This window comes from Chiloscyllium punctatum, chromosome 27, assembly GCF_047496795.1.
Source record: "Chiloscyllium punctatum isolate Juve2018m chromosome 27, sChiPun1.3, whole genome shotgun sequence".
NCBI classification, from domain to species: Eukaryota; Metazoa; Chordata; class Chondrichthyes; order Orectolobiformes; family Hemiscylliidae; genus Chiloscyllium; species Chiloscyllium punctatum.
In genome coordinates, this window is record NC_092765.1 from 43891459 (window position 1) to 43918130 (window position 26672).

At 39.5% G+C, this 26672-nt stretch overlaps 1 protein-coding gene across 1 annotated transcript in view; it reads right to left on the reverse strand.

The window, feature by feature from the left end:
- Positions 1-3940: 3940 nt before the first annotated feature.
- mtf1 (metal-regulatory transcription factor 1) overlaps positions 3941-26672 on the reverse strand; it is a 74300-nt gene continuing 51568 nt past the window's right edge. The window contains exons 7-11 of the mRNA XM_072548555.1: positions 26320-26397; positions 23676-23778; positions 18958-19511; positions 16182-16245; positions 3941-14816 (exon numbers count right to left, since the gene is read on the reverse strand). Coding sequence (XP_072404656.1) covers positions 14464-14816; positions 16182-16245; positions 18958-19511; positions 23676-23778; positions 26320-26397 — 1152 coding nt within the window. The 3' untranslated portion in view covers positions 3941-14463. The remainder of the gene's footprint in view (positions 14817-16181; positions 16246-18957; positions 19512-23675; positions 23779-26319; positions 26398-26672) is intronic.

A 26672-nucleotide genomic window follows, 5' to 3' on the forward strand; every position in this document is an offset into this window, starting at 1 on the left:
GTCTGGGCTGCTTGCTTAGTGGTCTTGCCTAGTCCATAACACAGACAATTACATCGGTTAGGCATTGAGTTCTGAGTTTTGCAAGAATAGGCTGTTTGAATAGAGTCAGTACTGGGTGTATTATGAACAATCAAAGGCACAGGAATTTTGATGAAATCTGCCAGTCACTAGGGCCGAATAGCCTCTATTGACATTCAATATTATTCAGTTGTGACCAGGCAGCATATCTTTTTGTCTTGACTAAACCTTCTGGTTGTGCAAAACATCATGTGGTGTTAGTGCACAGTAGGAGTATGAAGCAAGATTTAACTGTTGCTCAAACTTTTAAGATTGATTAACCTGAAAGGTTAAGATGCAGTCGACAGGGTGTGTTTCAGAACGAAAAAAGTAAGCCTCAGGTCTGTTGAAGATTCTGAAAAAAGTGAGAAATTCTGATCAAATATCTAAAAATTACATTAAACACCCAATTTAATATTGCCAAGGGAAAAGTCAGTGTCCAGACATTGCACTTTTTGGAATTAAGCAAAAGCATAGGGATAACCATTTCCTAATACATTTTTCACAGAAACACCTTGACTAATGCAAGTTGACTTGTCAACCAATCAGCACCCTGTTCTGAAGGAGTATAAATTGTCACTGCCAGAGATCTGGCATTCTGGAGACCCTGTCCTGAAGAGTGCAAGCTGAAAAGCCGAACGCTCTCAGTCAGATCCACCGACATCAAGCCGGTGCTCTTCTCTGACCACTGCCTCCTGCTGGCCGACTGTCACCTACAGGACAAGCAGCAGGCTGGTAAGGGAACGTGGAAGCTGAACACAAAGCTGTTGACCCCGGGAAACATTGAGGAGCTCAAGAGGGACTACGCAAGTTGGAGAACCGTGAAGCCCCTCTTTGAGTCCCCAGCGGACTGGTGGGAAACAGTAAAAGGGAACATTAAGAGGTTCTTCATCCTCAAAGGTGTTCAGGAGGCGAGAGAGAGAGAGGCGGGGAAAACTGTCCCAGCTCCAGGAAAATATGCAGAATCTGCTCCTGTTGCAGACGATGGGGGTCAATGTCACAGAGGATCTCAAGGAGGTGAAGGGCCAGCAAGCCTCGCTCTTTGCTTCGGAGGCCTCCAGGATAATCTTCCGGTCCAGGGTCCGCTCGGTGGAGCAGGACGAGACGTGCTCACGTTTCTTCTTCCAGAAGGTGCACAAAGAGAGCTCCGTGCTCAGCAGCCTGAAGGAAGAAGATGGCGCAATAATGTCAAGTCTTGGGAGGAGCGTATCAGCAAGGTGAGGCAGAAACTGGGCAGATGGAAGCTACGGTCGCCCTCCATCGCTGGAAAAAATTTGGTCATCAAGTGTGAGGCACTGTCATTGCTGTTATACCTGGCACAGGTCTGGCCTATTCCCAGAACCTGTGCCGCTGCAGTCACCCGGGCCATCTTCCAATTTATATGGAGATCAAAGGTGGACCAGGTCCGAAGGGACTCGATGTATAAAGATCTGGGTAACGGGGTAAAAAACACACCCAATGCCACCTCACCCTGATGGCCACCTTTGTGTGTGGCTGCATCAAGCTGTGCGTGGATCCCCAGTACGCAAACACCAAGTGTCACTACGTACTGAGGTTCTACCTGTCCCCGGAGGATGGGCCTGGCCTCGCTGCTGCGGAACGCTCAGAGTAGTTGGACCGTTCCGTATCACCTATCCTTCATGGAGAAGTTTATGAAGAAAAACACCTTTGACCACAAGTCCATCAGGAAGTGGTCAGCACGTAGTGTCCTTGAGACCCTTCGGGAAAAGGAGGGCGGATCCTATCGAATGGTTCCCGGAGCAGACTGTCAAAGCCATTTGGCAGAATGTCTCATCGCCAGAACTTTCCAACAAGCACCAAGACATGGCTTGGCTGGTGGTGAGAAGGGCTCTGCCTGTGAGATCCTTTCTGCACGCCCGGACTCTCAGCCGCACCGCATGCTGCCCTCAAAGCGGCTGTGGGGGGGGGGGGGAAACAAGACTGTCACTCATCTCCTTCTAGAATGTGCCTACGCAGAAGTAGTCTGGAGAGGAATGTAGTGGTGTTTGTCGAGGCTCGTCCCGAGCAGTGCCGTGACGTGGGATTCCGTGCTGTACGGTCCGTTCCCCGGGACGCACACCGAGACGAACATCAACTGTGCCTGGAGGATCATCAACTCGGTGAAGGACGCTCGCTGGGCGGCCTGAAACCTGTTGATCTTCCAACTGAAGGAGTTGACCCCGACTGAGTGTTGCAGACTGGCATATTCCAAGGTCCAGGACTACGTGTTGAAGGACGTGCTGAAGCTTGGGGCAGGTGCCGCCAAGGCGCGGTGGGGAAAGACCACTGTGTAACATCTGCCTGCCTAAGAACAGGGGGCCCATGCAATCATTTGGGCTCTGCTGACGCCTCAGCTAAATATATGGACGTATGATTGATAAATGTACAGACCTGTATATAAAAATGATAAATTCTGATCTCTGTAACTGTTTACATGTGTATGGCATGACCAACTGTACAGATTAAATTATTTTATGAATAAAGTATATTTTTGAAATTAAAAAAAACAGCATGTCAATTTTATTCAGCAATGCTAAAGTAGTGTACAACTGAACAATTATTAAGAGTAGAAACATTTCATATTGCACCAATACACTAACGGAGATGTTGGCCAAGTCACCAATTTATTGCAGCTGTTTTTATTTAATGCGGAACACAATCCGCTCTTATTCTTTCCAGGTCTTCTGCTCATTTTTAATTTCATGGCACTCCCAGTGACAAATTCACATTTGACACTAGTTTTGCTCTCCTTGGCCATGATACATATGGAGCAACCTTAACTCCACTATGGAGGTCTTGTGTATGTATGCAAACTCCAGGGCATTTTGACTTATCACTATCCTCCAATAAAGACCAAGTTTTGTCTCATATCTCCAGTTTTCCATGGAGACCCACTGTGTTACTTATCTTGCTGCCCAGTCAGTGTCTGAATTAATCAGTTACACAAGTGCAAACTTGCAATCTTGCTTATCTTTCAAAGTCTGCTTTGACCATTTGAAGAATTGAGCACGATGCAAAAAAAAATCATCAGTCGACAGTTAGTGATTCTAATGAAAAAGAACAATATTTGTATCAGTGGCTCAGGTGAAGTCCAAACTGACATGATTGGGTTGACTGGAGTTTTCAGATATCTAAAGCTGTCTAAAGAACACTAATAGCAGCACATTAAAGGTTTAATGTGATGTGGTCATGTATATGGTTAAGTAGGAATGAATTATTCATATCCTGAACCCAATTCATCCTTCTGGCAAAATGAAAGCCATCAAAATGTAAATATCTTTGACTTCTTTCCTACAAGCATAGCTACAAAGGCCAGTCATGATGGGGTAAAGATCAAGTCATTATAGTCTCAGAGGACAACCAGGCTACTCATTTAAGATTGACTAAATGGTGGTTTAATCTGAAGGTTACCCCACCTCAGGTGAGGGAAGAGTTTGAAAAGGCAAGACCTTCATGGTGACCTCCGGTGCAGGAACCGAACCTGCACTGTTGGCATCACTCTGCATTGCAAACCTGTCACCCAGACAATGAACTTTGAGGATCAGGGTGATTTGTTGCCTGTTGATGTGAGTTAGAAGAATATTGGATCTTCCCGAGCTGTTCCTTTTTAATACCTCCAATGGGCACAATTCCCCATCATTCCTCAGAACCGCATGAAACTTTTGTATTATCTTTCATGTGCTGGTATGTAGAATACAATTAAACTGTAATGAGGACACCTCAATTTGTCCTTGCTGATAATTGTTGAGATGGAAAACTAACATTCAACCATAAACATATCCAATCACTAGTGTTTACGGAGTTAATTAATAACAAATAAAACTGTTTTGGAGTGATCAAGGAAGAGGAGAATACTAATCTAAATCAAAAACAACACATCCAGTTCATAATAAGTCAGTATTTATTAATTAGGCTCTTATGCATCATATTGCTCAGTTTTCAAAAAGGTTAATTTTCCACATTAGCAGATATTTCAAACTGAAGTACAATATTAATTTTATACAAAAACAAGCAATTCAGCAAACAGCACTTTTTTTCCCCACATTTACATTCTTCAAAAATACAAATCCATTGTTATTCCTCACTCTTTGGGCTTTGGAGACATTCTCTTCCTTTGGAAGCAACTGTAATTTTTCTCTTTCATATTAGCATTCAGGAATGAAGACAATCCTGTAATAGTTATGCATTTCAATATATCCATTAATACAGTGCACGCTGCAGTGTTTGATCTCCAATATCCCTATCCCAACCTTGGCTTCATTACGTAAGACCTGAACATTACAGAAAAGTCAGTAGAGAATTATTTTTCCTTCCCACACTACAGTTAACATTGGTGATGTGTTCAGCTCTGAAGATGTATATAATCAAGATGCAACAATCCAAACATGCATTGTGCTGGATCAACAAATGACTGGACAAATAAGTCACATCTAGTGTGCAGGATAGACGTTACAAGGTATGTAGCAAAGGGCTTATATTTTACTATCACCATATAGATCATTGTACTTTAAGATTCAACCACTCAAAGGATCAAGGTTAAGCACTCGATACTATTTTTTAAAAAAATCAAATCTTCAGGTTAAATAAGTTGCGAGTGAGACCAGTGATTATTGTCTATCCCTAATAAACATTTACTCTTGCTTCAAAAGATGACTAAACTGCACAGCATTAGAATAGAATTTAAGTCTAAGTACATACGGGTGCCCACATCCACATAGTTCCTATGGTAGTGATGGGCTCACCCACTGCATCAAAGCAGCTTATGCCACTTATAAAACAACAAAGAAAAATGGGCAAGTATGAAAAATAATACATTAGAAAAACAATCTTACCGCAGCAGAGAAACCACTTCCCAGGTGGTCGAGGTAGCTGCACTACTGTTTAAGCAGAGATCAGGGAGGGAAAAGTCACAAAGTCAGTCGTCTCTTGCCAAGACAGCAGGGACAAAATGACGTATTACCAAAAATAAAAGCTTTATTACTTCTGTATAATGGTTCAATTTTCAAAATTGTCACTGATGTTGGTACTCACCCATGAAGCCAATTTAAACAATTCCTAAGACCACTTTAAGATTCAATGAATCCTGGTGATGTGGTATAAAAAGTACCCCAATGCTACATACATCACGGCCAAATCTTTCCACATTATGTCAGAGCAATAAAAACAAATCCAAATAAATGTGGAGCATTCCCATTAGTCAGAAAATATAACTTTAAGTCAGCAAGAGAAACCGTGGACACATCCATATGTGTATGCTCAGCCTTATACCGTACTGGGGGCTTGGAAGAGTTGCTCTCCAAAGTATAAATCTGTTCAGTAATAAATCTACCTGAAGATCAGTACATAAAAGTTTTACTTCAAATTTACTGTTAGTTTGCCAGTGCAGGTTATGATATAATTATGAACTCACCAGTTGGCATGTGCAATTGATTTAAAATGGACTTCAAATGAGCTCACTATGCATAATTTATAGTTATAGATATATTCCTAAACAAAAAATTGCTTCAGCATCACATATCCAGTTAAATGGTTATACAAGTGGTCTGACTCCCCAGTTTGCATAGAGCCTAAAAAAAAGCAAAGTGCCACTAACAAAGTGTACAAAATGACTACAAGATCCAGCCACATGAAAAGAACTAGTACTTTCCAAGGAAGTAATCAGAGCTTCCCAAAGTACTCGTGCTCACTCACGCTGGTATTTACGCTCTGACATGGACATACACTTTACTTTTCATACACCCATACGTTTTCAAAAGTAACAATTACAATTAAAGCAAAATATACTTACAACATTTTTGCAACAAAAACAAAATACTTCTCTCAGTAAAGAGTGCAACAGAACACAATTGCAGATAATTAACCTAAAGTGCTTTATTACAAAGGGATAAACAAAAGAAAGACAAGTACCCTAACAGTTTTCCTATTTGAGAGATTCAACCAAAATGGCATGGCTAAAACCTCTGATAAAGCTCTCATTAATTTTCTCTCCCCCCTTACCCAACTGAACACTGCAGAATCATATGTTTCAATGTGCATCAAAACAACAAGCCCTTAACACCTTGCGATACGTTTAAGGTTTCGAAAGTAGGCAGCCAAAGCTTTTCCTTTGGGAAGGAAGGACACTACCGCAATCAGCAAACAGGTGGATGGGAAGATTTTTTAGCATGATTCCATACTAATCACATTTAACAAAGGGTTTGGCACAGAATTATCTGGAGAAAGTGGAGGGGGGGGGGGGAAGGCATTCTGTTCTGAACCACATTTTACACAAATGTTCACAACAGCTGCCTATCCCTGCTCTACTGTAATGGAGAAAGCTCTTGTGCAGCTTAATTATAAACTCAATAAAGCATGCTGCCATTGCACAAGGTGTCCATTTCAAAAACGTTGCTTGGTAAATCAAGATGAGTGAACTCAACATGCCATTTTTGGTCAGTGAATTTATATTGGCTGAACTGGGGAGATTCAAACTTTTTGAAAAGCAAAAAAAAAAATCAGTGATACAGACCCGACAGTGGCCCAAACTACACTAGAAGTCAGGAAATTTTCTGCACATAGCAACATAGCATATTCAACAATAATCACAATTTCAGTGCAGGTTACAAGAAGAATAACATGTTCCACTAAGGTGCATGAAAATACAAAACCAGTTATAATCGCAAAACAAAATTATGATACGGATGTGAAGTAGTATTGGCCAACAATCTATGGGGCTGCAACAGGAGGAGCCACATTTAAACTTGCAGAATTTATCACTTCACATATAGTGCACCTTCCTTCAGATATTCAAAGACAGCTCGGATAGCTGCAATTGTCAGAACAGAAGGTGGTATGTTACGTTACAGATGTACCTACTTTGGCTGTAGAGACTGAAATTTCTCAATAACTTCATCCTCTTTCGATTTGTGATCACCAAGTTCATAACTAAGTTAACACCTATTTTGTTAAAATATTTTTTTAAACTTGAGTTTAATAGGTGCAAAAGGGTCATTCTGCATTTTTTGACGTCACACTATTTCAAGTGACTGAAACGGACTTCCAGTTCAACATGTCAGATTCTCAAGGAAGGTTGTGTTATTTTTGCTGCTTTAACAGGGAAAAGGCAATATACTTATCTAAGCATGCAACTGCTTATTCAATTCTTATTTTTAAGTTGAAACCAAAACACTTCAAGGCAGGCTACCATTTATCTTGGGACTGAGTTTCATTTTAGTTTAAAACAAGGAAAACACTGCACCTGCACTTTAAAAAATTTGAAGTTTAAATACGAAATTAATTATAGTTCATTATCTATGTGAAATAAAAGTTAAACTTGTATTGACCTTTTATCTCAATCATCTTTCTTCAGCCAGACAGGTGGTACACGACAGTCAACTTGAAAATCACTACGTTACAGTCAGCACACACTAACACAGAAAGAAGCTCCTAGCTCTCAAAAAGTGTCGAAGCACTTAAAACCTATGACTTGAACTTCAAATCAGAGGTCATATTGGAAGCTTATTCTAACATTAAAATTGTGAACCACATTTAAATTAATGACAGGCACACACTTAATATTGGGTATAGTTTCCAACAAGATCTATTGCTGCAATCTTGTTTTAATCAAGCCCAAGGAACTGACTTACATTGTTGTCATGTCTACACATGGCATATGCAATAAAAGATAAACATCAATTCGTCTGAATCATCTTGCTACCCTTAGCAAACAGGCAAAGAAGCACTGACATTTACATAATAATGCATTTATTTCTGGGCAGGCAAATAATAGGCTGAAAGCGTTCCTGTACCGTTAATGTTCAGTTTTCAATGAAATGTGTACAAATTTTGCCAAAGATATTAATTGGTTTGAGGGTTAAGATATTCAACTAGTATAAACGCCATTACAGTTATCTGGTGCGTATCGGATTCAAAGTGCCATCCAACAATTCAGCTATAAATCATGCGAACACCAGTGTTCCATTAAGTTAACTTTAATGAACGTGTAGGTGCAAAGGTCCGAAAAAGTCAAATCAGATCAACTTACCACACTTAACCAAATATTCTGACCTATGAAATTACCAACCGACAAAAATTACAGAAAGATTGTCAATGTTTTGTAAAGGTTTTAAATAAAATTTAGAATACCAGTTTTTTTCTTATATATACAAACCCTTCACCCGTTTACTCTTGTTTTATAAAAAATGCTGGAGACTCTGGTGACCTGAATTCAAAAGCTCATTACCTGTGCAGCATACAATGCATTACATTGCAGTAAACCCTGAATAGTCCTATATAATGTGAATTTCTGATTATCCAAGTCTTGCATATTCCAGTCATTTAAAAAGGGAAGCTATTCCAAGCACACCTCACTTTTCAAATCAAGGAGTGTGCAGTATATTCATTTGAGACCAGAGCTGTCTCATACACAGAAATCAGATACTTAAATTCATGCAAGTTATCTCATTTATACTTCTATCCACCTGAGTCACAGGTAAAGGCCTGACCAAAAACCAAGCCAATTTAAAAAATCGTTCCTGCCTTAATTTGTGTCATAATAAACTGGATAACTGTCAAACTCTGGATGGCAACATATGAAAAATAAATAAAAAGTTCACTATCTTTGCCCACACATCATTCAACAACCTTGGTTCAACACTGGAATCTTGTGGTTTTATGTGGGATATTAGTCTGATTTCAGCACAGAAAAAAGTCAATTTAAGCTTTGCTTTCCGAAGGAATCCGAAAGACATCAGATCAGACATTGTATCATTGAAATAATGGTGTAAAAGATAGTTGGCAGAAATTACTCTCGAACAAAACCCAGGTGCACCATTTACAGTAGCCCTGGCAGAGGTCAGAGTAGAGATTTGCTAGACTGAAGAGGAGTACAGAAAAGGTCAGTTTTGGAGAGTTACTGGAAGACCACTGACCTGTGGAATCATAATGGTCTTAAAAGATATAAAATTGAAAAGAACATCACAGGAAAAGTTTAAGGCATGCGTTCAGCTGTAGATGGAATTAAGTTATAAAGGACTGCTGCTTTAAGAAATTTGATGTGGGTTAAGGGAAATTCAAGGGTAACATAAAAAACACCCTCAGTCCTCTACATATTGTAAATTGTACAGAAAAAAAATGCTAACCACAATGTCAGTAATGAGACGAGAAATAGAGCTGCAAGTGCAAACATTGTCCTCTATTACCTTCAAAACTAGTGTTCGTATAGACATGGATCTCTTCCAACAGATGGCAATGAAAATCAACTTAACCAGCAAACGACTATTAGCATAACACTATCTTCTCATGCAAGTTTAATTGATTCAGAATGAGGACTACAACAAAAAGTCTTTGTTAGAAATTCTTACTTGCTGCCCTGTAACAAAAAGGTAAGATCATAATTTTTATTATCTTAAGAGGTACAAAGTTAACAAATCCAGAACAGAATTCATAGGTCTGTAAGCACGTTGTCTGTAAGGACTGAATGACAATTCTTTGCTGTGTAACTGTGCAATTATTCCTAACATGAGTAGCTGTTCTTTTAGATTTAGAATAATCAAGTAGTTAGATGGTGCCCTAACCACAAGATTCTAAACCTTAAAACAACCAGATACATAGTCATTATTTCCAAAGCATTGCACTGCTGTCTGGTCAGGCAGTATCAGAGATGAAACAATCCAAAGAAAGGCATCAGCTAAATGTAAATGCTTGCAGAAATTTAAAGTTAGAAATCCAGAGAACTGGGCTTGTTCATAAGGGGTTTGGGTTTCCATTTTAACATTTGATTTTTTCCTTTATCCAAAACTGATGAGAAGTTTAGTACAGTAGACAGGAGCCACATGAAAAGTATGTTGCATGAAGGTGATCAGAGCAGCCACAAAACGATGCATTTAGCACAGACAGATTATAAAAAGCATCAACAAAATCCAATTCAGTTTGTCACTTGGCATAAGCAAGATAGCGAGGTCGGTCGAACAAAATTGAAGTATATTGCAAAAAAAAATTAATTAAGGATGTAGCTAAATCAGTTACACATTCATGGCCTTTTCTCCCAACCAATCCAATACATGCCTCTTGATTTTTGTTTTCCTTACAAACATTGAAAATATGCCATGAACAGTCAATTCCCACCTCAGAAGGTTGAGATTAAGAAACAGCAGTGTAAAAGCTTGTCATCAACATTAGCTATTAGCAGTGTATTAAATATTTGTTTGCACTTTTATTACATGAGCAGCTAACAACTGATGCGGACTTATTCTAAGTAAGGGATTTCAAAGGAATCAAAACTCAGGTTGTTTGCTACCATCATCTGAATTCCATGATTAGATTAAGTTTGTAAATCCTCCATGGTAACTTACCTTTCTGGCCCAATTTTTGTACCAGTCACTATCTGCATTGCTGATGCAAGTTTCCCTTCAGACTGCAGGATATTATGGTTGCAGGTGAAGCACAGCTCATAATTTACTTATAATCAAATACCCAGGCTGCACTGAGCTCTTTACATGCAGTTCATTCATTTAGTTGTGGGTCTCTCCTATATCATATGTCGCTTCTACACCTACAAGGAATTTAATACCTTAGTAATTTGCCCTTATTTTGCTTGGAATAGTTATATTCTTGGGAATATTACCATATTTTGCCTCAAACTTGATGTTAATTTAGATTCCAGCTATTAAGCAACAAATGAAACCTTCTTCCAGGACAGTTACTGCTGAGTTTCATTAGGAATGGAATTTTCAATGAACTTAATTCAGATTGCAATTCAAGGAGGATATTTTAAGCACAAACGCCAAGACTGAATCTGAAGCTTGATAAATTACAGCAACGTTTTGCTATAAATTTACCTACAGTTGAGTAGGAACCAAATAGGAAACTTAAATAAAACTTCAGATTTTCCAATGTTTATTACATTATTAAGCAAATATTCCAAATATATTTTTATATTTCAACTATAAAACCAAAGATTTTATACGAAAATTGTCAGTAAAATTGGGAAAAAAAATTGCTCCTATTGCACATAGATTTACCATGAAAGAAATAAATTTAACCAACTGGTTAAAATTTCTCCAAATTAGAGTTCACTCAATTTTGAATTTTCACTTCAGTCTTATTAACATTGCAAATCCAGCATAAAGACAGCTTGGAGTTACTGGGTGGACAAATGTTTTTAGGCAACTAAATACATTGAAGAGGTGACCAACAGTAGTTCCGTAATACCACTTGTACCATGAAACAAACACTTGACACTGGTTCTGAATATTTAATCCACTATCCTTCATCAAGTGGAAACCTGAGTAGTGTTATGATAATACTACTATTACCAATACTGACATTACAAAACTGATCCTCCAATTTCAGTTTGACTTACCTCGCTTTCAAAGTTAAAAATCACACATCACCAGGTGATAGTCCAACAGGTTTATTTGGAAGCACAAATGTTAGCCTGTTGAACTATAACTTGATGTTGAGATTTTTAAACTTTGCCCACCCCAGTCTAACACCAGCTCCTCCAAATCTCACTTTCAAGTCAGACATCCAATATTTACACCTTTCTTTTTACTGCCAATTGATGGGATGCTGCATTACTTCATCTACTTTCCCATTCCTGAAAGAAAATGCACCAAAAACAACCTTTCTCCCTCTTCTCAAATCACAATTTCAATCCCATCCTTCTATTTACAGATTATTAGCAAACTGTGACAAGCTATGGCATTAATTATCAGCACTGAATATTCTCAGGTGATGTACAGCATGGACAATAATAAAAAATTGCTAGCAAAACACAGCAGGTCTGACAGCATCATTAGAAAGCAAGAGTTAACTTTTACATTCAGTGACTCTCCCTCAGAACTGTCTGCATTTCCATTTTTGTTTCAGATGTCCAGCATCCACAGTTTTTTGTTCTATCACAGCAAGTGTACATGCAGAGGGAATCCACTTTCAACCCTTAGGTGCTTTACGGCAGACATTTGGAAAGCACCCCAATTGAGCAATGATGTCTGCACTTCCAGTTTTAGTAATTATGGTCTTTCTGAATGAGAATCTCATTGTAGAACATTAGAAATAGCTCAATTTTGAAAAGTCATTTTGAATTTAAAATGTTAACTCTATTTCTCTCTCCACAGATACTGCCAGACCTGCTGCACTTTGGTTATTACAGAAAAAAAAAAGAGTGTTTTGGTGGCTTACACCTCTCAAGACTGCCCACACTTATTTCAACCTCACTGATTTGGGGTGAATCAATTGTAGCACTGGAGTTTGAAAAAAAAATACATTAACTAACTACCCGGAGTTTATTTACATCATACTTCAGTAGGTTAAGCCAAAGTGTTTTGAAATCTAAACTTATTTTGTACAGACCTCCACTGTTTAATTAAAAGCTTGATAAATACAGGTGAGGAAATATGAAGTGGCGTTAAACAAAACCAATTTGTAGAATTACTTGTTAAACATTGTGGCCTCAGCAGCATTATTCATGCTACTGAAGATACATCAGCATCAGTTTTATTCAGAAATCCTCTGACTGCAATTTGACAATGGCTTTGCGATGGAAAACAGAAGCAGAATGATGCTAAAACAGATTGTGACAAATATGCCCAGTATTAATAAATTCAATACATGTTGTAATGAACTATTAAAATCTAGACCTATGGGTTTTAGTAAACATTTACAAGTGGCCGTCAAATTCATGGCTCATAACGCTCAAATAATTCTCACAATATTCCTATATATTCAACTCCCACATTTATAACCTAAACGGCTCCACTGTACATTCATCTGCAGTTTACATGTGGATTCTGCATAACTAGCAACTTTACACAGTTGACTAGTGTTAATCTGGAAGCAGTTGATTATTTAATATGCTTGCATTTCTGAGCCACACTGCATTAATGTACCACAGCAGTAAATGTGCAAAGAATGCTAAATCACCCAATATATTAAATCATCTGATAAACTCTCAATTAAGTGCTGGAAACATTGGGAAACAGTGAGAAACAGTGGGACATCCAGAATTTTGGCCCAGTGATTCAGATTTGTTCTAATTATGGAACAAGGGGTTTTAGATTTTTTTCTCAGTGGAATGGTTTTGCTACTACAAAAGAGCCCACTCTGATTTCTAAATTAAGATGATACATGCCTGGAGAATGAATAAGATGTGGAGAAAAATGTTTCCTTCCTCTTTAGCATCACTTAAATAAATACAGTTGAAAGCTCGAGTAAGAGAACCCTAAACACATCAAGTTAAGCTCATAGCAGCGTTCCTTCCCGTACCAGCACAATCTTACCATTTCCCAAGCCAGCAACCCCAAAGCCTTCTTCAATAGAGATTTGGGCCAAACAGTGCTCAAATGAGTGAGGTTTCATTTTGTCATTTCATTCTTCAGGAATTAGATGGAGACATTTCAACATTATTAGCAGATCATTCCATTACCCTGGACAGGATCCACATCCACCTCTTAGAGACAGCATTGCAGCACATTACATCACAAACTTACTGAAGTGCAGTAAGTCTCTCAGTACTTTGCAACATAGGTCAGTGACATGACCCATCCTAAACAGGATTGAGATTTTCACTAATAGTAATAATCCAGGAAATAAACACAAGGACTAAAGTGACCAGAATCTTTCCTTAAATTTATATCATCTGAAGTAGGATTACTACAGTTAAGGGTTAGAAGTTAATTGCAAACTTACTAATACCTGATTATGTAAAAATATTCAGATCCAAGGCTTAATGTAGATCTTTCTCAATGCATTCGTGCTGCAGTTCTGCATTTGGTCACCAGGGGCTCAAAATGAGCTACATAAAGGCTATAAAAATCCTTTGATGACAAATCGGATGCTCCACCGTAATTCTTTTCATTTTACTCTTCCCATCAGAACACTGATCAGCATTTTCTGCAGGCCAAGAAAGAGTAGGTCCCAGATTTTAAACCAGTGAAATAATTCAAACCCAATTGGCCTGCAATTTGCCCAGAGACAGTGCAGCTAACTCAGGAAAATCCTCAATCCAGCCTACTGCTCAATTCACTGAACAATGATAGGATGCCCTTGCACCCAAGACAGATGCTTGCCATTTATTTTGTGCAATAAACCCTGATCTCAGCATCCCCTCTCCCTCTTGCTTGCTGAGACATCAGACACAATCCAGGTCCAACTGAACCTTCCAAGTGTTGCAAGCTTTGACTCTGAACTGAACGTGGAATCAAAGCATTCTCTTTCTCAGTTTAAACAAAGCATTTCTGGATTTACTTAATAACAAAATGCTTAGTATAAACGGCACTTGTGTAACAGGGACTTCTTTTTAAAACCCTGCATTAGTAAAAGATGGAAATTTCTTTGAAAATTAATCCAGAGAAACAGCCATGTAAGCAACTTTACTTGGAGAAGCTGTTCAAGTCTATCTTTTTTCTTCACCTTTTGCAGCAGTGCCTAAATGTCATTCGCCTCTATACCACACAGATTTGAAGGGGTCCCAGGACTCTCGAGAGAAAGAAATGCAGACATATCCATATTGTTCAAGTCTGTTGGAGGGTCTGTCTGCAAAGGCTGTTGTATGGCCTGACTGCTTTCATCAGCATTAGAAGGGAAAGTCTGAGATGACAGCAGTGTCTGCTCCTGATCAGGGGGCTTTTGGGAAGAACCAGCTTCCGACGATGGATTTTCCTTGCTGTTGGATGCTTTTTCTTTCGCTGAATCACGGCAGGCACACTGGCACTGACAAGACTCCTCTTGCTTGATTATTATGACTGGGACACTCAATCCTATTTGCTGCACTGGGTTTCCTGAAAGAGAAATATAATAAGAGACATTTATCTAGAAAAGATACAAATTGTCTCAAAAGGACAAGGCACAGACACAGCGGGGAGGCAGTGGTAATGTCACTGGACTGTTAATCCTGAACCCAGACAGACAATATTCTGGGGTTAATTGGTTTAAATCCTAATATGGCACATGGTGAAATTTGAATTCAAATAAAAAATATGGAGAAAAGAACTGGCAACCTCATAACCACTATTGATTGTTATTAAAAACAAACCAAACTGGTTCACAAATGTCCTTTAAGAAAGGAAATATTCCGCCCTTATTTGGTCTAAAGAACATGTATTTCCAGTCCAATGGTAAGGTGCTTGATTCTTAACTAGGCAATTAAGGGTGGGCAAGTAAGGCCACCAATACCCACAGGTTGTGAACAAATCTTTAAAATCACAACGTGATACAGCAAACATATTAACCAGCACCAATGGGACCAGAAGTGTGCCGAATGATCAAAAATTCCAGATAATCAGGAGGTCCATGGAATCAATATACAAAGACACACACTAAGGTAGGACTAGATTGGTTGGGGTATCTAGTCAGCATGGACGAATTGGACTGAAGGGTCTGTTTCCGTTCTATACATCTCCATGACTAAGTAACTGAAACATAATCCGGGTATATACACAGCACTGGCATAGTTTATTCACACCACAAATCACTTAAATAATTGTGCAACTTTGCCTTAAATAAGACTTACAGGCAGAGGGGTTTCTTACTTGCACCCTCAACTGACTACTCAGATATTGTGGAAGATGCAATAATGTAGTAAACTTCACAATATTTGAGGTAAATAATTTTTGCCAGTTTATTGAGCATGCTGGTACAAAGTTTGCTGCATTTTTGGAGACTGAGTAAAGGGGATGACAACTTGTTTGTGTTCTTGTTCACTGACTTGAGGGCTTCAAATCACCTGCAACAATTGTTTTGAACTGGGAGTTGCTTTACTGAACAATGCTCATGAGCTAGTTGGAGTTAGGTATTTTTCTGAGCCTACAATGTGACCTTAGTTTGAAACTGGCCATAGGTTACAAACAGAGTACCAAAATCTTCTAGACTATCCTATGTTGCAAGAGAACCCATCAAAGAAGTCCATCCAAGTTCATGGCCTTTTAAGTCCTCAAGACAATAAAAAGCACCTTGTCGATACTGCATTACTCAAGGACAAATATGAAAAGAATAGATCATAGAGAATGCTCTTGCCTCTGAAAAAATGTCAAAAGGTCAGACACCCAGAAATATTTTATCTTAGTTTGGATTAAATCAGCTCAAAAGCTGCTCTGCAATTTAAGAACCCTGGTCACTTGGAGGAAATAACAAAAACACCAGGTTACCTGTGTTGCCAGCGACTGGTATGGCTGTAGTAAAAAATACTTTTTCAACTTTAGGCCCCTGATGCTGAAATAAAAGAACAATCATTAGAAAATAAGTTGAACTTATTTATTAATCTTAAAAACACGCATTTGTTCTACAAAATAATTCATTTTACCATCTAATAGCACTGAAGCTATTTACAAATCATGTCAATTTATTTTCCATCGTCGTAGCGAAACCGCGCTTCTAACATGTGAATAGATGCCAAACTGATAAAATCCAACAGCAAACTGCATAGTTTGACTTTTTTTTTGTCAGCAACGTTAGACTTCAATGTAAATGTTGATTACTTCAATTAGTGTAATTTTCTTTTAAGCCCTTCAGTTTATGTATGGGCTAAATACACTGAGCTTAAGACAACCAAGCTTAACTTCAGTGCCTTTACTATTAAAATGAAAAAGGCATAAGGGTAGCACACCAGACAAAGAATAAAAGAAAGTGAAACAGGAGCTGCAGTTATATGTTATTTTTCACAACCTCAGAACATCCCAAGGCACTTCTCAGCCAGTGGAGTGCTTTTGAAATGTAGTCAAGGCTGCAACAAGTGAAAACAGACTATTTGCGCAGAGCGGGATTCCACAAAAGTAAATATTTGGTTTAGTGATGGTTAGAAATTACCTTGTTCTTTCGATTGTTACATATACACGTTGCCAAGGAGGATGGTGATGAAAGAAATGATTAAGACTTTCCTCAATGGGGACTGACCTGATTCAATTTCACTACTAACTGTTTTTAGTAAGAAAACTCCTCACTAACCTGGATTATCAAGGAAATTGCATGTTTCACCAAGTCATCCATGGGCAGAAGCATCAAGATAATTGCTACAATTATTTGTATGGCACATGTGTTTCACCTACTTGGATATTTTTTCATTAAACCCTACCAAAGGCAATGTGGCTTTGGAAGCTTAGATGAAGGCCTGGGGGTTTTGGCAGGACTACCTCACAGCAAGGCAAGAAGAATTAGGTTATGGAAGACTTTGTTATTAACAAACAGCATGCAATGACTCAGCAAAAAGATCATGGAAAGAATTATGCTTTTGGACTTTATCTGGAATCAGCTGTCAGATGCATCCACCTGCACAACCTTCTGGATTGCAATGCAAATATTAGCATTCAGAAATTACAAAAAATGATTTGGCAGTTTAAGATTTCCAGAAGCAAAAGAAACAGCAGTTAAATGAAATTAATAAATAAAGTCAAGACAGGCTCAAATGAGCTAAACACCTGTATTTTCTTTCACTTTTATGATCTTGGATGGCTACAGTTTTTTTAAAAAATGTTCCAATTCATCAGATTAAAAGATATGCATGACGGGAGTCTAGAATGTTTTCACGGAATATCATGGGAAAGATAATTACCGTTGTAATTAATTCCTTGACAAGATAATTTAAAGATCAGAGATCATATAGAAGCAGCAGTTATGATCAAATCCTTCATTCAGTATATAGGGTATTAGTGGAACTCTTTGCTTTGCAGAATAACTGTTATTTAATTGCTTGGAGTTTAAATTTCCCTGCATCAAAAGTTTCCCTGAGGTTCTTCTCACAATGGGAAAGATAAGCTGCTGCTTCCATGGGTCTAAACTACACAATCTGTTGAAAGCACTCATGTAGGTTATGAAGGTTGGACCAAAGGGAAGGCCAGCCAGGAAAGCACAGCTGTAATCAGGTTTACAGATGACCGAGGTGGGCGGCACAGTGGCACAATGGTTAGCACTGTTGCCTCACAGTGCCAGAGACCCGGGTTCAATTCCCGCCTCAGACAGACTGACTGTGGGGAGTTTGCACATTCTCCCAGTGTCTGCGTGGGTTTCCTCCGGGTGCTCCGGTTTCCTCCCACAATCCAAAAAATGTGCAGGTTAGGCGAATTGGCCATGCTAAATTGCCCGTAGTGTTAGGTGAAGGGGTAAATGTAGGGGAATGGGTCTGGGTGGGTTACGCTTCGGTGGGTCGGTGTGGACTTGTTGGGCTGAAGGGCCTGTTTCCACACTGTAAGTAATCTAATCTAATCTAGGAAAATTATTCTTTCGATTCCTACCTGCATAACTTGACAGCAATAAAACTACAAATTAAACATCACCTGGTGCTGATTACTAAAAATGCCCAAGATATCTTCCTACCATAAAGTAGGTAGATCTTAATTTTTCAATAGATAAAAAACCTCTATACTTAATTGATGACAAATCAGGCAATATGACTTAACTCTTGTAGATGTTGATAAATTGAGAAATTTCATTGCTGGAAAATAATTATTAATTTAAAAAGAGAAGGACATGGATACTGGGAATGTACAGTTTTGGCACAGACATCACAGTATCTTCTCATATAAACTAACGATTCTGTATTTACAGAACATGTTGCCCAGCAAAACAGCCCAAGGCCGACAATGAATTAAATAACAATGGCTTTCCAGACACAAAAACTGTCCTAGCAACATTCCGATTAGATTAATCAATTAGTCAACCTCTACTCTATGATGCTGGGTGAGGGGAGATACACTGTTGGCCAGACATTGCAAAGGCTCTACCCTTCTTTTTACAACAATACTTCAAAAGCTCTCTCTCCAGTTGAACAATATTCCCTATTCCCGCTGCCCAGTTTGCTGTTAACATTGCTACATAGCCATATTTTCATATGCAAACACTTCTTCACAACAGACTACTGCCTGGCTGTGCACCTGCAGAACACTGATTGCAACACAGCTTAAAAGGTTTGATTAAACCATACATGCTCACCGTTGTCTCTGTGTTCTGCTGAACAGTGCTGGCTCCATTAATGATCCACTGCAGGTTCTGGTCTGCCATTACAATGCTGGGTTGTAAAATAGTGGTGCTCTGTGATGGAGTAATAGTTATACCAGAAGTGTTTGTACCCAAAGGCATAGTTTGTACCATGGATGGCCCTGACTCCGTGTTGCCAGATGAAGGTAGGCCATTACTTGACATAGCTGGAAGTCCTTGAGTTGGTGGTGGAAGCGTTGGAGTAGGTTGGCTGAATTCTTGCTGAGTGCTTGAGAATTGAGTCATGGCTGGGACAGGCACTTGAGATGTCTGCAAAATGCTGGTGGGATTCCCAAATGTCGTCTGGGGAGTGTTAGTAGCCAAAGCATCCAATGAAGTGGAAAGGGGGCCTGTTGCTTGCTGGGAATGGTTCTCAACATTTGGCTGTGCCATGGTTTGAAGAGGGATGGGAAAAGACAACAACGATCCAGAATCTCCTAGAGCAGTGTTAACAATGGCTGCAGGTTGTGCATCACTGCTATACGTCCCCGGCATTCCAATCATTCCATCTTAAGTTTAGGAGAGAAAACAATATTTGTACATTATAAATTTCTAAAATAAAATCACAATTATGTAGTTTAACAGGGAATTTTCAGACAAGCCATGCAAATGTGACATTATCACTTCCTTCATCCTTCAAACGATAAATTGCCTAACTTTTAAACAACAAGAATAAGGGGTATAAACTCAGTGGAGCACTCACGCATCATGGTCAGTAGCCAATCAGAAATAGCAAAATTGTACCAAATAAACCAAATTTCCAAAAAAAAAATGAAAGGTTTGAAAAATATCTCCTTTTTGAAAGGGGTATTTCTTGTAATTGATTCACCATTGCTCAGAAGGGAGAAAATATCCTGAGAAAGATTTCATTTAAACTTTTTTTTCCCTGTATGACGAGTGCTCTAAATACAATAACATTCAAAATGTAATAACCGTGAAAGGTGTTCTCTACATTGTAGTAAACCACATAAGGAGAACTAGTTTCGCTTGGGATTACATTCAGCATGGACTGGTTGGACCAAAGTGTCTGTTTCCGTTCTGGATGGGTTTAAGTTGAAGGTTGTAACTATCTCAACAATTTCTCTACGTGTAAAGAGTAATTTGCCTTCCCTTTCACTGTTGGAGCTTCACATTCACCTCCTACACACTAACACCTGAACCTCAGGCAGGGCTTTTGCATGGATGGGGACAGTAAGAAAAGACAGATGGAACTAAAATAATAAGATGATAGAGTCACCACTCTTACCAGACCACAGGCTGCTTGCTCATTAGAGACGCGACTGGTGATGCTTTAACCTGAGAGTCATGTTAACCTCAGCCAGTGCAAGAATTGAAGCCATGTTGTTGGCATCACTCTGCACGGCCATCCAGCCAAGTGGACTAACTGACCCCCAATAAACAACTGCACTGCACTCACATTCAAAACCCTTCAAACCATTCTTTTGTGTCCTGAAGGTTCTCAACAGTTTCCAGGGGAGTGCCGTCCAAGGACTAACAGGACTTGGGCAGTCATATATGAACAGCTTTTGAGCAAATTCTGAAGCTGGGTCTTGAAAATTAAGAACTGAAATTCCTTGTAGAAGGGTCAAAGTTGCGATGAGATTTGGTGATCCAATAGTGACTCATGTCTGGGACCTTGCCAAGAAATCCATAGGACCTGTCTGAACCATATTGGATGAGAAAGATGTACTCAGTTGCCCAATATCCATTTTTACTGCATATTGGAATTTAATTGCTCTAAAGTTTGTTCAAAAATCCTAAAATCATGTGACTTTTCTCTTACTAATTAACTTAGATCTCAAACATTATCTACTTCAGGTAAGATAAAGTTATTGCCCCTAGCCATTTTAAGGAGAACTAAATTAAAGTTCCTCATTTCCAAAACCTCAAATCTTTACCGCAGAGTATATAACTTGTCTGAAGTGTGGCAATGGTGGGATTTGAATGCACATCCCCAGAGCATTAGCCGGAGTCTCTGGATTACCAGGCGAAAGTGAGGACTCCAGATGCTGGAGGGTAAGAGTCAAGAGTGTGGTGCTGGAAAAGCACAGCAGGTCAGGCAGCATCCGAGGTGAAGGAAATTTGACATTTCGGGCAAAAGCCTGACTCTCTAGATTACCTGTCCAATATCATTACTCGTACTGTACATCACCACCTTCCCTTCCAAATGTGTACACATTTGTACATGCATCCCTACAGTAATGGGTGCCCAAAGATTAAATAATCAACAGGGTAAGAAATCTATTGGCTTTCTGTATCAGAGTCATAGAGATGTACAGCATGGAAACAGACCCTTCTGTCCAATCCATCCACGCCAACCAGATATCCCAATCCAATTTAGTCCCACCTGCCAACACCTGGCCCATATCCCTCCTAACCCTTCCTATTCATATACCCATCCAAATGCCTTTTAAATGTTGCAATTGTACCAGCCTCCACCACTTCCTCTGGCAGCTCATTCCATAAACGTACCACCCTCTCCGTGAAAAGGTTGCCCCGTAGGTCTCTTTTATATCTTTCCCCTCTCACCTTAAACCTATGCCCTTAGTTCTGGACTCCCTGATCCCAGGAAAAAGACTTTGCCTATTTACCCTATCCACGCCCCTCAATTTTGTAAACCTCTATAAGGTTACCCCTCAGCCTCCAACGCTCCAGGGAAAACAGCCCCAGCCTATTTAGCCTCTCCCGATAGCACAAATCCTCCAACCCTGGCAACATCCTTGTAAATCTTTTCTAAACCCTTTCAAGTTTCACAGCATCTTTCCGATAGCAAGGAGACCAGAATTGCACGCAATATTCCATCAGTGGTCTAACCAATGTCCTGTACAGCCGCAACATGACCTCCCAACTCCTGTACTCAATACTCTGACCAATAAAGGAAAGCATACCAAACACCTTCTTCACTATCTTATCTACCTGTGACTCCACTTTCAAGGAGCTATGAACCTGCACTCCAAGGTCTCTTTGTTCAGCAACACTCCCTAGGACCTCACCATTAAGTGTATAAGTCCTGCTCAGATTTGCTTTCCCAAAATGAAGCACCTCGCATTTTTCTGAATTAAACTCCATCTGCCACTTCTCAGCCCATTGGCCCATCTGGTCCAGATCCTGTTGTAATCTGAGGTAACCCTCTTCGCTATCCACTACACCTCCAATTTTGGTGTCATCTACAAACTTACTAACTGTACCTCTTATGCTCGCATTCAAATAATTTATGAAAATGACAAAAAGTAGAGGACACAGCATCGATCCTTGAGGCACTCCACTGGTCACAGGCCTCCAGTCTGAAAAACAACCCTCCACCACCACCCTCTGTCATCTACCTTGGAGCCAGTTCTGTATCCAAATGGCTAGTTCTTCCTGTATTCCATGAGATCTAACCTTGCTAACCAGTCTCCCATGGGCAACCTTGTCGAACACCTTACTGAAGTCCATATAGATCACATCTACTACGCTGCCCTCTTCAATCTTCTCTATTACTACTTCAAAAAACTCAATCAAGTTTGTGAGACATGATTTCCCACACACAAAGCCATGCTGACAATCCCAAATCAGTCCTTGCCTTTCCAAATACATGTACATCCTGTCCCTCAGGATTCCCTCCAACAAATTGCCCACCACTGAGGTCAGGCTCACCGGTCTATAGTTCCCTGGCTTGTCTTTACCGCCTTCTTAAACAGTGTCACCATATTTGCCAACTTCCAGTCTTCCGGCATCTCATCTGTGACTATTGAAGATACAAATATCTCAGCAAGTGGCCCAGCAATCACTTCTCTAGCTTCCCACAGAGTTCGCGGGTACACCTGATCAGGTCCTGGGGATTTATCCACCTTTACCTGTTTCAAGACATCCAGTACTTCCCTCCTCTGTAATCTCGACATTTTGCAAGATGTCACCATCTATTTCCCTTTCCACAGTAAATACTGTGGCAAAATATTAATTTAGTATCTCTCCCATTTTCTGCAGCATGTTGGTAAATAAGTGTTCTCTGCCTACATAGACAGAAATATACTGATTTACCCTTTTTACTAACACAATTAAGTTAGAGTATTGAAACAATTAAACTGACAAATCCATTCTCGATTCTACTCTTTTATGGATTCTTGAAATTGGGGTTGTCGTAGATCACCAGATCCAGAATTAGACTTTGCCACGTGGCACACCGCTCCCTCATTTTTATGACGATCCTTCTTTCACCCCATGGGCAAGGTTTGTGCTAGTGTTTTTTATTTGAAACACAGGTAAAGACAGCTCTTCAGTCACCTCAACCAAATGCTTCATATATGGTGCTCTTATGAGCAATTCAAGCACTGAGGAGGAACACAGCCCAAACATGGGATCATTCAGTTTCCATATTCATGTTTCACAGCACAAATTACTGACCAGTAATGAAAAGCAGCAAGTTTGACAGGTTTCACCAAGACCCCACTACTCTTGTCCAAGAATGCAGATGTCACTTGCTGTGCGTGGCTGCTGCCTCGCCAGAGACTGACTAACTCATTACAGATCAGAAATCAAATCTAAAATCATCTTGGGTTTTTGTAGCCCTCAACACTTAAAGCTCATGGGAGTTACTAGAAATTTACATTTATTTTTAGTTGAACAGAATAGATCTGGGCCATTAGTACAGTTAAAATAAAGTAGAATACGAGATGCAGTCAGCATTTGCGTACCTGTCTGCTGTGAGCCATCATGGCTAGTACAGCTATCGATATTGTTAAACATGGATTCAAATATACTTTCTGCTGAAATAGTGCTTAGATCCCGTCCTGAAGTCTAAGAAACAAAACAGGATTATTGTGTGGCAATTCATCAGCACAGGCAACAAAACAGACAAAGTTAAACTGAAATTCCTCAAATGCCTGAAAACAAAATTCGAGCTATCCCAAATCTCCATCATCAATCTCAGCACTTCTTTTGAAGTCATCCTTTCCATATATCAAATTTGCATTCCCACTTTGTTAACATAGGAATTACACTTCCCCTTTCCACAAAAGGTTTCCCCTTCTCTCCCAAAGTCAACAATTACTTCCAGATTTAGATTCTGGCAATTTTTGACAGTACAGCATTTTTAGCTAAACATTCTCCTGTGCCGATATCAAGGTAATTTCAATGGGCCCAGAGCTCAAGTCAGGGATAATTTTGTTATAGATCATCTGACATTCACTTCTTTCAAGGGGGAGCATTTGGAATTTACCATTTTAGGTTCACATTAATTTTCCGTGTAGGACCACCAAATTACAGCTTAAGGCAGAACACTTGGCAAACATTCCCAAACTTCCAATTTATTTTATATTCATTCCAGGTTGAGGACAATGATGACCAGGCCGGCATTTGTTGCCCATCCCCAATTACCCAAAGTAAAGCGGTGAGCCACCTTCTTGATCTGCTGCAGCCCCAAGAGCTGTTTGGGGGGGGCGCGGGGGGGAACTGCGATATAGCTCACAGTCAGGATGACGCATGTTAGAAGAGAACTTGTAGATGGTGGTGGTCCTATCCATCTGTTGCCATTGCCCTTAGCTCTGGGCTCATGAGATTGGAAGATGCTGCTGAAGGAGCCTTGGTGAGCTGTTGCAGTGCATCTTGTATGTGCCAAACAATGCTGTCACTGTATCAATGTTGAATGTTGAAGTGGATGGGATGCCAATCAAGTTGGTTGCTTTGTGCTGGATTTAATCAAACTTCAAGTATTGTGGGAACTGCACCCATCCAGGCAAGTACAGTATTGCATCATACTCCTAACTTATGCCTTGTGAATGATGGTCAGGTTACAGGGAATCAAGAAGCAAGTTATCTGATGCAGAATTCCCAAACTCTGATCGGTTCTTGTAACCACGGTAATTTTATGGCTGGTTCAGTTAGTTTCTATAGTCATCAGTAACACCGGCACTGTTGCGTAATGAGGAATCAGCACCAGTAATGCTGTTGAATGCCAAGGAGAAATTATCATTGCCTGGCACTGTGTGGCATGAACATTGCATGCCACTTGTCAGACCAAGTCTAAACATTATCCAGTCCTGCTCAATAGGGTTTCAGATTGCTTCAGCATCCAAATCGGTGCAAATGGTTCACCATTTGCACAGATTTGGATGCTGAAGCAGTCCAAGTCCATTGCTAAACTTAAGAAGGGAAGGTCATTATTGAAGCAGCTAAAGATTGTTGGGTTTAGAATGCTACCCTGAGAAACCCCCAGAAATATAATGAGACTGCAATTGTTAAATGTCAAAAACCACAACGATCTTCACTGGCACTTAGGTATTTTCCCACTTATTCCCATTTACTTCAGTTTAACTGGGGTTGTGAAAACACTCAAAAACTGATGTCAAATGGAATCACTCATTTCACCTCTGGAATTTAGCTCTTTTGTCTAGGTTTGGACCAAGGCTTGAGAGAGGAGAGCCCTGGAAAAATCCAAACTGAATAACCAGCAGGTTATTGCTGAAATACCACTTTACAATGCTGGCTGTGATTGGTTCCTTAACTTTGCTAAGGATCAAACATACATGGATGGGGAAATGATCGGCAAGGTTATTTTGTCTTGTCTTTTGTGGACACAACATACTTGGGCAATTTTCCACATGACTGGGGAGATGCCAGTATTCTAAATGTACTGCATCAGCACCCTTTGAGACACGACTAGTGCTGGAACAGAAGAAATTAAAGTTATTCCAATAAAGATAAACTTATGGAATGAAAAGGAAAAAACCATCAGGAAAGCTAATGCATTTAATTAGCAATTAAATGCCCTCAGGATTTCCTAAAGCACTTCACATCCAATGATGTAACAAACTTTACAATTAAAGACTGTTGAAATCTGAAGGTTTCACAAAACAGTCGCAAGATAAACGACTATATGATCTCCTTTCGTGATGCTTGTTGAGAGATAAACATTAGCCTTGACAACAAAAAGCTTCCCTGTTTTTTTTTCCACATAGTGGAATATGAAGCAGCAAAGAATAAGTGAAGTCCTCAGCACAATATCTCATCAGAAAATGTTTGACAGTTGTGCACTTCCTCAGTGTCATGAGAAATACTCATGCTCCTGAAACAACTTTTGACTTAGGGCTTACAGTACTACTGCTGACCCAAAGCAACAACTAAATATAACATTACTGTTTGGAAACTGCATTTTTCTGGGTAAGAGAAAAGTTTCAGCATGTTAGTAAATTGGCTGATTGTTGTACAAATGCAATGTATTTAGGGAAACTCAGCCAATTCCAATATCAACTGATTTTGATCATGTCACCGCAAAGACATGCAAAAATACTAGCACCATAGAGAGTGTTACTCGATTACCTAAGAAAAGTGACGGCTTACCAACTGTGAACTTTCTCGGAGTTCTGAATCTGTAGATATCAAACTCAAATCACTTAGGCAAAGTGACTGGCTTGTCTCCTATAGGCAGATGAAAATGTTAAACATTAATTTTGTAGTTTATTATTTTGTGACATTTTCTAATTATCCCACGATGCCTTTAATGCAGACAGTCTACAGTAATTTGCAGTCTAGACAAAAAGGAACCAATAGAGCACATGTATTGCAGCTCAATGGTGCAATAGAAGGTATGCACTGCGCTAAATTTAAACTACCATATACATTTTAAAAACAAAAAAAAATCTGAAGCTTCACTCCTTGATCCTCAAACCCAATGGTGATAAAATTATTTTCAT